The 14,831-nt window shown below is 39.0% G+C and overlaps 1 protein-coding gene across 3 annotated transcripts; it reads right to left on the reverse strand.

The window, feature by feature from the left end:
* Positions 1–1,054: 1,054 nt before the first annotated feature.
* MORF4L2 (mortality factor 4 like 2) lies at positions 1,055–14,624 on the reverse strand. Of its 3 annotated transcripts, none has more exons than XM_039223737.1 (4): positions 14,587–14,624; positions 11,802–11,890; positions 4,973–5,078; positions 1,055–2,614 (listed from the first exon to the last, which is right to left on the reverse strand). In XM_039223737.1, the coding sequence occupies exon 4, from the start codon at positions 2,588–2,590 to the stop codon at positions 1,724–1,726; it is 867 nt and encodes a 288-aa protein (XP_039079668.1). In that variant the 5' UTR covers positions 2,591–2,614; positions 4,973–5,078; positions 11,802–11,890; positions 14,587–14,624; the 3' UTR covers positions 1,055–1,723. The 3 variants fall into 3 exon arrangements, with proteins under 3 accessions (XP_039079668.1, XP_039079666.1, XP_039079667.1); XM_039223735.1 differs by lacking the exon at positions 14,587–14,624 and adding an exon at positions 13,267–13,350; XM_039223736.1 differs by lacking the exon at positions 14,587–14,624 and having other exon boundaries at positions 11,802–13,253.
* Between the last annotated feature and the right edge of the window lie 207 nt (positions 14,625–14,831).

Here is a 14,831-nt window from a genome sequence, read left to right on the forward strand (position 1 = left end):
TGGAATACATTTTTTTCTCTAAAGTAAAAAACACTGTCGGGGCACCTAGGTGGCTGGTTAAGCATCTGACTCTTAATTTCAGCTCAGGTCATGATCTCATGGTTTGTGAGTTTGAGCCCAGTATCGCACTCTGTGCTGATGCTGTGAAGCCTGGTTGGGTTTGTCTCCCTCTCTCTCTGGCCCTCCCCTGCTTATTCTCTCTCTCAAAATAAATAAACACTTGAAAGCAAAAACACTAATACATGAAAGAAAACTTGATTTGGGAAATTTCCATATATGATGAATTTATAAAATTAAAAAAATTGTTTTTAATGTTTATTTTTGAGAGAGAGAAAGACAGAGCACAAGCAGGAGAGGGGCAGAGAGAGAGGGAGACACAGAATCTGAAGCAGGTTCCAGGCTCTGAGCTATCAGCACAGAGCCCAACATCGGGCTTGAACCCATGAGCCCTGAGATCATGACCTGAGCCAGTCAGATGCTCAGCCAAAGTTGGACACTCACCTGACTGAACTACCCAGGCACCCCTAGGATAGATTTATAATCATAGGCATCCAACATCAATTCTCCTCCATAAATCCCCTACTCTAGATTCCGTTATGTCTAAGGGATTATGAAACCAGGGAATATGACTCCAGTGCTGAAATTAGGGAAAGATGCCATCTTTGGTCCAAAATCTACCAGTATTTTTTATTATATCTGAAGGTGGCTGCCCATGCTTCCTTTTGTGGGAAAGAGCAAAGCTCTGCATTAAGTGTAAGTGACTGTTATAGCACCCACTAAATATCCTGTTATACCAGCCCAACTCACAGGGGCAAGCAGCATCAGGAACAAAACTGGCTCTTACAAGCAGCACTAGAAAGCAATCAGACTCAGAAGCCACACTGGGAGGGAAGGGGAGGGAAACTGGCATGACAGCATACTCCTGGCTGTCACATCCAAGAGAAAAAGGAATTCTTTCACCAGGAGTCAGAACTCTCCTTCAATATCATCTAGAGCTTTCCTGGGCTTGCTCACTTGCTGGTCTCAGTAATATTAAAGGCACATTGCAAAATACTTGCTTTGAAATTTAGAAACAAATTTTATTTAAGATCTGAAATACAATTCCTAAAATATCAACTTCTCCAGAAAACCGTGGCTACACAATAATGCATTGCCTCTATTATGTTAGAACGTGCATTAGACTCAAATACAAAAACCATGAAACAAACCACCATCCTTCAACAATTTGAGCAAAGAGAGAATGCCTAAGGAACAACATAGATGGACTTGCAGAGGATGGGCTGTTTTACTTCAAGCACCATAAAAAAAAAAAAAAAAAGAGCACAAATGCATGGGTTTTCGGGTATATACATTAAGTTGAACCTTTGGCACTAGGAATCAGGGCATTTTGTCACGGAGCATTAACGCATATTAGAAAATTGTGTAGTGTCAAAGGGATAGAACCACCAGCATTCAAGCAATGTTGTCAACTAGGCAATAAAATGTTCTACTGAATGTTTCTTCTTTGTCTAATTACTGCATACACTGGTAGCAACTTTGAAATGAGAAAAGGAGCTTGCACACCTTTCATTTTCTGTTTAAAACAAAACAGAAAACAAAACTGAAACATAAGCCCTGTTATACATTAACAATTTTTAAAGAACATCAATTATACAAGAAAAAGACTAAGAACAAAAAGAGTGTTTACAGATACCAGACATAACAGTGAGTGGTCAGTAGACCCTCACAGGGCTTTACGGTGGTACTCAGCCGAAGCCACTTTGTAATCACTGGCAGTAAACAGAGACGCAGCATTCTTTGCCAGATATTTTAGGAAATCATGCAAATAGCCCAACAATAATGCAAGGCTCTTCTCATCAAGGGGCGTATATGCCAACATTGCTCCGATTCTTACAAATAATCTCAGTAGATGTGGGGCTCCATAAACCTGGGACATTGGTGCATCAGGGTGAGCCAAGAGGATTTCGGCATACTGGGGCCTCTCAAATTTGTAGAGCAGCTGAGTGCCCAACATCACATTGAAATATTCTTTTATTCCTGCCACAACTTCATTAACCGCATATTCCTTATTATCGACATTTCCCTGCGACTTCTTACAATTTGCATACTCTTCCAGGATAGCATCTACATTTTTCTTAGCAGGGAGTTGAAACAGCTGCTTCTGCCTGGTAACTAAGTCCCAGTCCTCAACAAGCCACGGTTTTAATTCTTCAGGAATCTTCACTTTAACTTCCATTCTATTCTTAAATGCCTCCTCACTTTCAACAGTAGGGTCTGCCCGGGCCCTTTTCTTCCGAGGTGGCTGAGGTGCTTCGCTGGTACTGCCACCATCTCCATTTCCAGGTGTCTTCTGTTTGTTCTTTCTTGTCTTCCTCACTGATCCTGAAGGGGGGTTCTCTGCAGAGCGACCCCCCCATCTGCCTGGGAGAGCTGGTTCCAGATTTTTCTGTTGTGGACCAGCAGTTTTCTTTCCTGAGGAGGCCCCTCTCATCTTACTTCTCTGCATATTGCTTCTAGTTGGTTTTTTGAAGTTGTCTTCTTCTGCAGATTGTTGTCCACGAGTTTGAGAACCCTGCTTTCTGGAACTCATTCAACCCTGTTTTTATTTCAACCACTGTAATACACAAAGCATTTTACTTATTTGTTTTCTATGGTGACCTTTAACACACTATGCTTAATAAAACACCCATCCAAGTACAACATAAGCTATTCTCTTGGAATCTGAATCTCAAATCCAGTTCAGGATCATGTGTAAGTGACTTACTACCTCCACCCTCTTTCTCTGATCCTCACTACCAACCACTACTCTCATCCCATCCAATCACTCATCAGACTTGCCCATAAGTTAGTTTTTTGGTGCCACTCAAAAGATAGGAATGTAATTTTAAACAAGGAATGAATTAAAATGGCAAAGAAATTACACAAGGCAGTGGAGGTGAAATTCAACACTCTAAACAGGAAAAAATGACAAGATGAAAGAAGTTTAATTTAATTGACTAAAGGCAAAACAAGTAACACTAAAGGTTTTTTGTAAGAGTCCAGGTAGGCCTGAACTAGAGTGATGACAGAGTCTAGAGAAACTGAATTCAAAACTAGGTAAATGAAGGAGAAGGAGTCGTCAAAGATAGCTCTATAATTTTAAGCCTGGGTAATTAACGAATTAATAAAATCACTGATTTTAGAGCAAATCAGAGAACTCGAGATGCTGGCGAGGATGTGGAGAAACGGGCACCCTCCTACACTGTTGGTTGGAATGTAAACTGGTACAGCCCCTCTGGAAAACAGTGTGGAGGTTCCTCAGGAAACTAACAATAGAACTCCCTCATGACCCAGCAATAGCATTGCTAGGAATTTACCCAAGGGATACAGAAATGCTGAGGCATAGGAGCACATGTACCCCAATGTTCATAGCAGCACTCTCCACAATAGCTAAAACATGGAAAGAGCCTAAGTGTCCATCAACAGATGATTGGATCAAGAAGATGTGGTTTATCTATACCATGGAATACTCCATGGCAATGAGAAACAATGAAATCTGGCCATGTGTAGCAACATGGATGGACCTTGAGGGTGTTATGCTGAGCGAAATAAGTCAGGCAGAGAAGGACAAATACCATATGTTTGCACGTATAGGAGGATTAGGAGGAACTTGACGGAGGAACAAGGGGGAGAAGAAGGGCGGAAATGGTGGGGGAAAGGGAGAGAGGCAAACCATGAGAGACTCTTGAATGCTGACAAAAACTGAGGACTGATGGATGTGGGGGGGAGGGGGGGATGGGCATGGAGGAGGGCACTTTGGGGATGAGCACTGAGTGTTATGTAGAAACTAATTTGACAATAAACTATTTGTAAAAAAAAAAAATCACTGATTTTAATGATCAGTTTAGAATCAGCAATAAAGTAATAGGAAATAATTAATCCATCCATTCAATTAACTATCATACATTATCGCACATCTGCTTTGAGACAGGTACTATGCTCGGTGCTAAGGATTCAAATATCTAAAGTGGTCAATTAAAAAAACAATGAGGTTAGGGGTGTTATGCTAAGTGAAATAAGTCAAGCAGAGAACGACAGATACCATATGTGGAACAGGAGAAAAGTCAACAGAGGACCATAGAGGAGGAGAAGGGGAAAAAATAGTTAAGGAGAGGGAGGGAGGCAAGCCATAAGAGACTCTTAAATACAGAGAACAAACTGAGGGTTGAAGGGGGGTGGGGGAAGGGGAAAATGGGTGATGGGCACGGAGGAGGGCACTTGTTGGGATGAGCACTGGGTGTTATATAGAAACCAACTTGACAATAAACTATAAAAAATAAAATACTTCAATAAATAATAAAAAGAAAAAAAACCAATGAGGTTAGTACAATGATAGTTACAGGCGCAGAGTATTTAGAAGTAAACAAGAAATGGTACATGACACAACTTTCAGTATTAGCTGAAATCACATGGAGGAGGGAGAAGTCATTGATGACTCCCAGGTTTTGAGAATGGGTGATTAGGTCGTTAGTATTATCACATGAAACTGTATCTAGAGAAGAAAATGGATTGCAGAGGAAAGAAGTTCAGTACTAAATCTATTAAGTGTGAGGCGTACAGTTAGATATTTACTTTAAAGCTCAGCTAAAGGTTAGAGCCAGAAACAGGGATCTGAGAGTAATCATTTTATAGCTGCTACTGGAAGCTATGTATGAAAGCCATTGAAATCATTCATGAAGAGAAGTGGGAAAAAAAAAACTGAACCAAAGTATGGAATACTAGAAAAACCTAAAAAAGACATATAAAGGGTGAACAGAGACCAAAAACAAAAACGGTCAGAGCAGCAATGGAAGAATCAGGAGAATGTTCTTCTGGAAGCCAAAGAAGCTGGGAGTTTTAAGAAGGGATTAGGATAAAATGCAGCAGAGGGGTTGAAAAAATAGTGTTCTATGATTCTTACAGTGTGACAGATGAAGCATTTTCTTTGACTTACATAATCCTCTTCCTTCTTTCCTTTCCAAGAACTCCTAGTGTTTTCCCAGATGGAACCTCCCTAGATCTCCTGGGATGGTCTGGAAGGATAAGCTGGGAGACACAATCTAGAAAGGAAAACAGGTATCTTCCATGAAGATGAACTTTTGTGAAATAATACAGAATAAAGTAATCTAATTTTATGACTATGTGGTTTACAACTGTAATATCAAATATATGAGCACCAATGTTAGACATAATTCTACTTCAATTAGGTCTGTCATTTATCAGTTGTGAGGACTTAGGCAATATGTAAGCTCACTTAGCCTTTTTCTGATCTATGAAATGAAGCAAATTACCCACTAGCTTTTACAGGTTTTTGTTAAAAACTTATTTTAAAAAAAATTAGTTTTTATTTTTGAAACAGAGAGAGACACAGCATGAGCAGGGGAGAGGCAGAGAGTGAGGGAGACACAGAATCTGAAACAGGCTCCAGGCTCTGAGCTGCCTGCACAGAACCCGATGCAGGGCTCAAACCCACAAACTGTGAGATCATAACCTGAGCCCAAGTCGGATGCTTAACAACTGAGCCACCCAGGCGTCCCTCTTGTTAAAAACTTCTTAAATACAACGTGGCCAAACAGCTAGCACAGTACCTTGCAGGAATACATGTAAATATGGATACAAAGATGTTTGTTGTGGTGGTGTTTTTAATACTGAAGAACTGGAAACATCTAAATTTTCTTCTAACATAAATTATGTATGCACACTACGGAAGAACATTCAAGTGAATTAAGCAAAAAACCACGTAAAACACGGAAAGATGTTCGATTCTATATTAGTAAGTAAACAGGCATAATGCGTAGTATGTATAATAGGATCCTGAAGAGATAGGTCAAAAAAGAACTATCAGTCTCACACAGTTCTTATGAACAGTGAGTGTGATCAAAATCATGTTTTAGGGGTGCCTGGTGGCTCAGTCAGTGAAGTGTCTGACTTCGGCTCAGGTCATGATTTCGCACTCCTTGAATTTGAGCCCCACGTCAGGCTCTGTGCTGACAGCTCAGAGCCTGGAGTCTGCTTTGGATTCTGTGCCTCCTCTCTGTACCCCTCTGCCTTTCACTCTCTCTGTCTCTAAAATAAACATTTTAAAAAATCCTGTTTTAAGCTGATATGTGTAAATGCATAGGAAAGTATCTAGATGAATAAATACCAGATTGTTAAAATCAGGGTAACCTTTAAGAAAAAATGAGGGATGATGGTGGATCAGCCTTAAACCAGACTTCTCTGGTAACTGTGGCCTTTCACCCACAGAAAAAGCCTCTCAACCAATCCCTAGACGTTAAAACAATGTTGAGCAGGTATCAGAGAAACCCTGAGGGGGAAAGTAAGAGGTAAGAAATGCTAGACAGAGGTTTGAATCAGGGAAACCAGTTATTGGAAAGACAGACCTGGCTGGAAGAGCTTTCATTAAGCAAATGATATCCTCTAATTAAGAGCACAAAACTCTGAGCAGAAATTAAAGGACAAAGGTGGTCCTCAGAGAGCATCAAAACCTGAAAATTCAAAACCTGAAAATACAGTTACTGACCCTGTGGGAATCAGAAACCTTCTGGCTGAGAGGGATATACACACACATCCTGTAGAAGGATCAGACAGCAGCTAGTGTGTCACAGCATACATTGTAAGCTATCATGCTTACAAAAGTAATTTGTTTCAAAACAAACATTCATTGTGACCAGGACATAGGGGACACAGTATCTGATGTTTTAAGAGAATTTAGTTAATATAAGTGAAATCCAGAAAACCCACCTCAGAACTAATATAGTGCAGAGCTTCCACAAAACAAGGGGACAGTTAAAATACTAACTAAAGAAAGCAAGATGGCCCAGTGCAAGCCAGCCAGACTGTATAAAACAGAAGTAAGAAAGGCTGGACAGGAAGTATTTTGGAAGCCTACCTGGTCATCAGCAATTCCTTACTGAGGAGGAACTTGAAAACAATAGCTGAACCTACTGTACATCCTTGGCATTAATCACATATATTCATTCACAGAAAAACTACAAAAGGAATTCCACCTGCTTCTGATTAACTGGGAGAGTTGTCATTCTCTACAAATTCTATTATTCATATGAAGTCTCAATGAAATATCTGTCACTAGACAGAAAAATACTTATACCACAAGTAAAGGTTTGTGACCAGAGTGAATAAAGTCAGGGAAACAGCCTTTCTCAGAATTAAGTACCTTTATTTTCATCTGAGTATCCTACATATCAAACAAATCACTACCTATAAGTCAGAAACCAGAAATCAAAGGAAGGGAATACCTGTCCTTTTGATGTATGCTCCTTCTTGTAGTACAAGTTTGTGGATAGCTTTGCACTTCATACTGCTCTTTCCTGCTTAACACTTCTCATGATCAATGACAGATGTGCTGTGCACACTCATTTAAAAAGTTTGCACTGTAGATTAACTTGGGGCAGTTTTAAACTTTGAATTTGACAGTTTGTCTTGAGTTTCAGGCTTTATTAACATTGTTTATGAACTTAGCATGCTACTCTTTGCTCCTGTCATGCTCCCTCATCTAAATACCACAGAAATCCTAGCTCTTCCTTAAATCTCCAGTTGTAGCCCGTTTCTCTCCCATCTCCAGTACCATATGAAGCTGACGCTAGGACTCAAGTTTATGATTTATTTAAATGTCATGTTAGTTTTGCTTATAGAACTACACCATTAATCCCTTTTTGTCACAGGTATTGTTTTACTTATCTCACATATTTTCGAGGAGCACTTAGGTCCCTTGTGGGTATATGACAGTGAATCAAAGTGAGTGATTCAACACATGAAGAAAATGGAAGCAAATTATGGACGAATCATCAAATATTTTTTACTTGTTTTCTACAGGTCAGCTCTAGGGTAGGCCAGACACTGAGAAAACACATTTGTAGGTTTGCCCTAGGTTTCTATTTTTAATTTCTGTGTAAATATTCATTTAAACAAAAGTGAACTAATACTAAATATCAAATTTTAGATCTTCCGTTTTAAAAAATTTGCAACTACAACTCATTTTTCCCAATGTATACAGATCTTAAGCTGTGTATTTTATTAAGTGGCCATACATTAAAGTACCCCCTTAAGGGAAAAGTGATTCCCCCTCAATTTACCCTGTAGTAACTATTTAAATATTTTTGTCCTCATTTCCTATTAAAACTTCCAGACAGATATAGTGGGTCACGAGGGACTAACAGGTTATCAAATTACTTCCCCCATGCCATACCAATTTCCAACTTTATAAATAGTGTGTAAACCTATCACACCCATGCTCTGGTCAGCAGCGGCTAGTCTTTTACAAAATTAATGAAATTTTATGAAATGTTTAGCTGTTGAGCTTCTTAGTGATGCTTCAACATTTAAAGTGTCTGTTGGCCTTAAATATTTATGGCTCTTGCTCTGTGCCTAGTTGGTTCTTATACTGATTTTAACATTTATAGGAGCTCTTTATCAAGAGTTGTCATTCTGGGGCAAATATTTCTCCTAGTGTCCTTTTATAACATCCAATGTTAAGATTTTAAAGTTTTATATAATGGAATGTTAGTTTTTCCTTCCACTGTTAAAACAGGTCATTTTAATGGATGTTTTATATTTTAATTCTTTAACCCACCCAGAATTTACTTTGTACGTTATAAACTGAAAAGCCTGTATTGTCTACCCCAAGTAGTTAACGTTGTGGCACCATTTTGGGGTACTCTTTCCTTTACATATGTGTAAATACCACCACACAAAATGATGGTGGAATTCTCCATTTACCTCCCTTCCCCAGGAGTGTATAGGATTTCAAATCTTATATACATATTCACACAAAAACATACCCTTAAAACTAAATGTGTATTTTATATTTGACTTGGTAAAGTGAGACCTACTGCCGCACACCTTTTCTTACTTTATCATGGGCATCTGTCATTCTTTTTAACATCACTCTATAATCTCTGTGCCAGAATTTAACCATTAATAAGTTTAACTTATTAATGAACATTTAGGTTGTTTCTGATAGCTTCGTTATTACAGAAATGCTGTAATAGACGTAAGTAGATAGATATATTAGAGATTTCAGAATTATTCTCAAAAGTGGAACTGTTCAAAGGATTGGTATATTTTTAACTTTGATGAGATAGAGACAAATTCAATTTGTAAAGAACCGCTTTAATTTGTACTCCTAGCAAAAACCTTAAAGTTCATTCATCTATACCTTCAGCAACATCTTTTGGGAAAAAACAATCATTTTTTTGCTTATCTAGTATGCAATAATACTTTATTTGAATATGTGGGATATTGAGCATCTTTCATACATTCATGTGTTATATTTTTCTTATGTGAATATTTTTCTTTTCTATCAGGTTGTTTGCTTTCAATTTATTGATTTCTAACAATTAAATCCTAAGTTTTCTTGGGTATGTTGGAAATATTTTTTCCAAACTCATTTTCCTTCTAAGACGGTCTCTGTGTGTCAACCTTTTCCTTTGACATTTATGTTATGTCTAGGGAAAATGTTACCAAATCAATATTCTAAAAACAATTTCCTGTATTTCTTGGTATTTTTATAGTTTCTTCCAACTATATAACTTTTAATATTAAATATTAAAGAGGTCATCCTTTCCCCGCTGATTTGAAATGCTATTACATAGAACATTCTAAATTTCTAGATGAATATGGATCTTCTAAGTACCATACTCTCTTCCCAATGATTTTTGATTATTCAATTTTTAAAGGTTATCAGTGTTTCCAGGTTACCTGGTTTGTCAGCGACATCTGTTCTCACACCAGTATCACCCTGGTTTAATTATCATAAAGACATAAATGTTGCCCTAGAATAACACTTATAAATGGTTTCCAATTATGTTTGATTATTGGAAGTATTATTTTAGGTAGCAAAAACACTGGAGTCAACCCAGAGGACCATCATTAGTAATTTGGAAAGATAAAATGTGCCTTATCCATAATGTGGATTAACATGCTAGTTAAAAGAAAGCCTCTGTGAAAGGAATCAAATAGAACTCTAAGAATGGACGTGGAGAGAGCCAAGACAATTCGCTGAATAAAAACAGCAAGTTGCAAAAACGATACCTAGAGCATGATACCAAGTCTATGTAAGGAAAAAACCCCACAATAGTATTATGTATGTTTTTAAACAGATACATAATTTAGAGATCTAGAAGGACTAATAATAGTGCTTAACTCTGGAGAAAGTAAGAGAATCAGGGGTGGTGAAGAAATGGAAGCCCCAACATACTCTATAACATTTAAACATTTTCATTTTAAGGATAATATATTCACATATCAATTACATGACTAAAATTTTATATTAAAAATACAGATTTAAAATTCATCATCATTTTCTGATCTATTCTTATCCTTGGATGTCACACATAGCTGGACTTTTCAGTGAATTATCACTGTGTATCATACATTTTGTAGGCATACCATTCAGACTGGTTTCCCTCCCCCACCTTTCTAGGTTCTACCCATCCTTGGAGGCAGAGGTCAAGGTCCTTTTCCTCTTTGAGGCCTTCTCCATTTCGGAATACTCTGGACCTGACCTTCTCTGAGCTCCTATTGGCCTAACAGCCCACCTCCCTCCCTTTTGCCTTTAATGATTCTCCAAATGGCCTCCTGTAAAGGTTATTTTTTGTTTTTGTTTTTTGTGCCTACCCATTTACTGCATCTTTTCCAACAGCACAGTGCCCTCATCTGCAACCTAGCTTTCAGAAGGGAAAAAACATTAGAAGAAAAATATAGTGACTTCATGGGAAAATGAAGCTTTCAAGCGACTGGAAAAACCTTCCTTCATCTTCTCATGCACGTAATGGGCCATTTAGGAATGCAGACTCCAAAGGCTAACATTTTTGGTATCGGTGTGTCACAAATGAGTGTAAACATCTATGGTTTGTTGGAATAAACCTTTAAAACCACATATGTCATTACAGTTAATTTACATCCGTTCACTTCTGGATCTTGGAACACTTTCTTTATGTTTAACATGTTGTTTGAGTCCAAGACAAAGGAGGAAAGACACAAAAGCTGTTAGCAGACTAAATATGGCTATGATTTCCTAGATAAAATTATTGCTCCTGGAAATTCCTTTATAAATGACTATGATCAATATACTCAATATCTTTCTAGATTGTTAGGATAAGCCAGAAGTCATGAATCCAGAATTCAGTTCTAGTGGTAACTGCTGCTTCTGGAAAATCAGGAAAGAAACCCAACAGTATTATTATTTTTTTTTACATTTCCAAAAAGAATTCACTGCTTTTAGAAGTGTAAGAATGTATGTGTGTGTAAACCAGGACGTAGCAGAGAGACTAATAGAGTCAGAATTATTATTAAAGCAAACACTTGTATGTGATAAGCACTGTCCCAGTACTTTACATGTAATCCCTTCAAAAATCCCATGAAGTAGGAACAATTATATTTATTTTACACATGGAGGAAATTTAGGGACAAAGTGAGGGACAAACTACTGTGCCCAGGATCACACAGTAAGTGGTACAAACAAAATTCAAATCAAAGAAGTCAGTCTTTACTCTTAACCACTAAATTATGCTGTACATGGGAGGAAACAAAATTTAAAAATAATAATATTGTAGTATTTTTTCAAAGAATGTAAGATTATACACCCCTCTGTTGTTCAGGCACTTGCTGTACTGGAAGCACCACTGGACTTGACCTCATCATTCCCATCTTAGAATTTAGAGTGCTTTCCCAGATAGGTGCTTATTAATCTTAAAATATTCCTGGACAGTTCGGAAGGTTATGGGGAATTGAATTGAGGCTAGTAGAAGGGAGGCACTCACCCAGATTCTGTAATCAGGGATAGTTCTGCAATCAGGATCAGATCTTCTGACCCTTATTATACAGCAAACTTAGCTTTTCTAATGATGGCCTGGAAGGTCAAAGAAGGGGACAGAAAAGGACATAAAATAAAAAGATATGAGATCCCTTTTTTCTTCATCAACCAATGCACTTTATCACACACAAAGCACACCATAGCTGATAAATATTACACAAATGTTTCTTTTTCCCTTCTTGTGCTTGTATTTTCAAATTTACTTTACTGTACATTTATCCTGATTTTCAATAAAGTGATTGTCTTTTTTAAACTTTTTATTAAGGATAATTTCAAATAAACAAAAATGTAGAAGGAAGAGTACTGTAAACCTGCAACAATCACCCAGCTTCAACAATTACGAACTGAAGGCCATCTTGTTTCATCTATAACCCCACCCACTGCTCCCCCCCCCCTCAGATTTTTTTTAAGCTCACCGAATAGCTGATTTTCTGTATTTTATTATGGAAAATGTCAAAAATATACCAAAGGAGACAATAATATAAGGAACCCCATATACCCTATCACTTAACTCAAACAATTATTAACTTAGGGCCAATTTTGTTTCATCTATACCCCTCCCCACTTCCTCCTATCGCTGAGATTATTCTGAAGCAAATCCTAGTCACCTACGTATGTGAAGTCATTCCCAGACATTTTATTACTTAATACGCAAATATTTTCCTATATATTTCTACAAGAGAGACAATTTGAAAATATAACCATTCATGCCATTATAACGTCTAAAAAATCGACATAGTTCCTTTAAAAAACCGTCAAACCGGTCTTCAAATTTTCCCGATGAATCTTAAAGTTTTTTTTTTTTTTTACAGTTTGTGTGTTCAAAGCAGGATACAAACAAGGCCTACTCATCGCATGTGGTTCATCCCCTGATCGCTCTCGTTCTCCATCTCCCCTCAACCCCCGCCTTTTAAACTTTTCAATATGGAAAATTCCAATCCCCGCTATTTTGAGGTAATTCTCAAATCGTAAATTTTTTTCAGCGGTAAAGATTGATATGTCTCTTTTATAACTCGAATTTCTCCTAGGGAAGAAGTTGATGGGCAGGAAAAGCAGTATAATAAACAAATTTACATAATTTGTGTTTTTTCTCATTCTGTTACGCGCGTTTTTCACTCCAAAATAATAGCGAATATCTTTCGGAGCCAATATTGGTCTTAAATATCTTATAAGCACTAACACATTACAAGCCTCTGAGATAAACGTCTCTGAGGTAGATACTATTATTATCACCATTTTACAAACATGGAAACCGAGACACTGAAAGAACAGGAGCCAGCCCAAGCAGGGCGTTGGCGAGTAGGAATTTGAATGCGGCTCTGCTCAGCTGTAAAGCCATTTGTTAATCTTGTCTAGATACGCAACAACAAAAAGACATCGTCAACTCTTTCACCCCACCCCCACCCCGAAACCTGAAACGAGAATCCAGTTCTTCCCAGCAGCCGACGTGTGATCACTGCCGTCCCTCCAACCGCCATAGTAAAGCCAGGTTTCTCTGGCAACTGATATCCATAGGCAGACACGTCACCCTGGAGGCGGGCTTATGCCCTTCAGCCAATCACAATCGTCTTGTCTAAGTTTTAGAATGTTCCATAACCAAATGATTGGACGAAGCCTACCACGTCAGCGATGACACTTCGCCGCAGTAAAGGCGGTCGCTAGCAACCTGCTTCTTCACGGCTAAGGATTGAAGCAAACCAATCATCTTTCTCCATTAGTGTGGGCCCTGGCCAATGACGCTCGCCCTCTTAGGTTCTTAGCCCGCCCACCAAAAGGGCGACAGACGTTGGGTCATACGTCTATAGGGCAGGGTGTTCACGTGGCCTATTTTCACGACCCAGAGTTCCCCTGACCAGAGTTTTTTTTTTTTCCTGCAGGGAGGCATTATGGGTTTTATTTTTTCCACTGGGAAAGGAAGTGTCTACGTGGCCTGCGGAAACAGGATGGGCGGAAATGAGCTAAGGTTTCCGCGAGTGGGGAAGCGCGAGATCAAATCCTGGTGCCACGCCCCCCAACCTCTTGCGCAATTCTCTGAGTGAAAAAAAGACTGGGTGGCGGTTTTAATGTGTGTGAGGGGTGTTGGGGCCGTTGTGTTTGTGCGCGGGAGAGTTCGCGTAGCTTTGGGGTTGGGGTGTGCGCGCGCGGCATTTCTCGTGGCGTTTGAGGTGGTGGGTGTGCGCGGGCGTGCGCCCCTAGCGTTGGAACTCAGTGTTGGGGCGGTATGTGTCCCGGCGCGAGGTTGTGCGTCTGTGTGCGCGCGCGCGTGTGTATGTGCGTGTGTGCGTGCACGCGCGTGTGTACGGAATGTTGTCTACTTTTCTATGAGTTTGAAAATTGTTCTAATGAAAAGACAAATAAGTCAAGGCGACCATAACCAATAAGGAGCCTTTACCAGAAATATTTTGGTCTCTCCTATCGATTTAATTTGAGACCCTAAATATACACTTTCCTCCCACTTTTTTTTTGATTGCCAAAATGATGTTATATAGTTTTCCACTTAAGAGCCAAGCCCTCCCAATCCCATATTAGCAATACCAAGGAACAGCTTCTTTCCCGTTTTCTAGTATCCGCTCCCATCCCCCACCGCCAAAGTTGCGTGCAGTTTTCTTGGTACGAACACAATTTTCTGCCGGCAATATCTGGATGTGACAGCCTTCTCCAGTCTATCGCGCGCGCGCTCTCTCTATATATACGCAGACTCCGAATTTCTGTAGGGACTGAGGCTCTCTTACCTTTTTGTCCTGATCTCCAAGCACAGTGCCCTTCAGGCAAGTACGCACTCAGTTAATTTTCCAGAAAGTTCTCTGGGTGAGGTTTATACCTCTTGAGTCAGCCACTAGATGCCACCAAATCCTAGCAAAGGATTGGCTGTTTAGTCCCTGGAATTATGGGATTTTGTTGCCCCTCTTTCTGATTTGTTGAACTCCACAATCTATATGGATCATATATATCTTTCATTGCTAGGGAAAAATCAAAT

Source organism: Hyaena hyaena, unplaced genomic scaffold (genome assembly GCF_003009895.1).
Source record: "Hyaena hyaena isolate Hyena2069 unplaced genomic scaffold, ASM300989v1 scaffold_1450, whole genome shotgun sequence".
NCBI classification, from domain to species: Eukaryota; Metazoa; Chordata; class Mammalia; order Carnivora; family Hyaenidae; genus Hyaena; species Hyaena hyaena.

Coding starts and splice junctions, on each gene's coding strand:
- MORF4L2 (XM_039223737.1), bottom strand. CDS start 2,590: ATGAGTTCCAGAAAGCAGGGTTCTCAAACTCGTGGACAACAATCTGCA.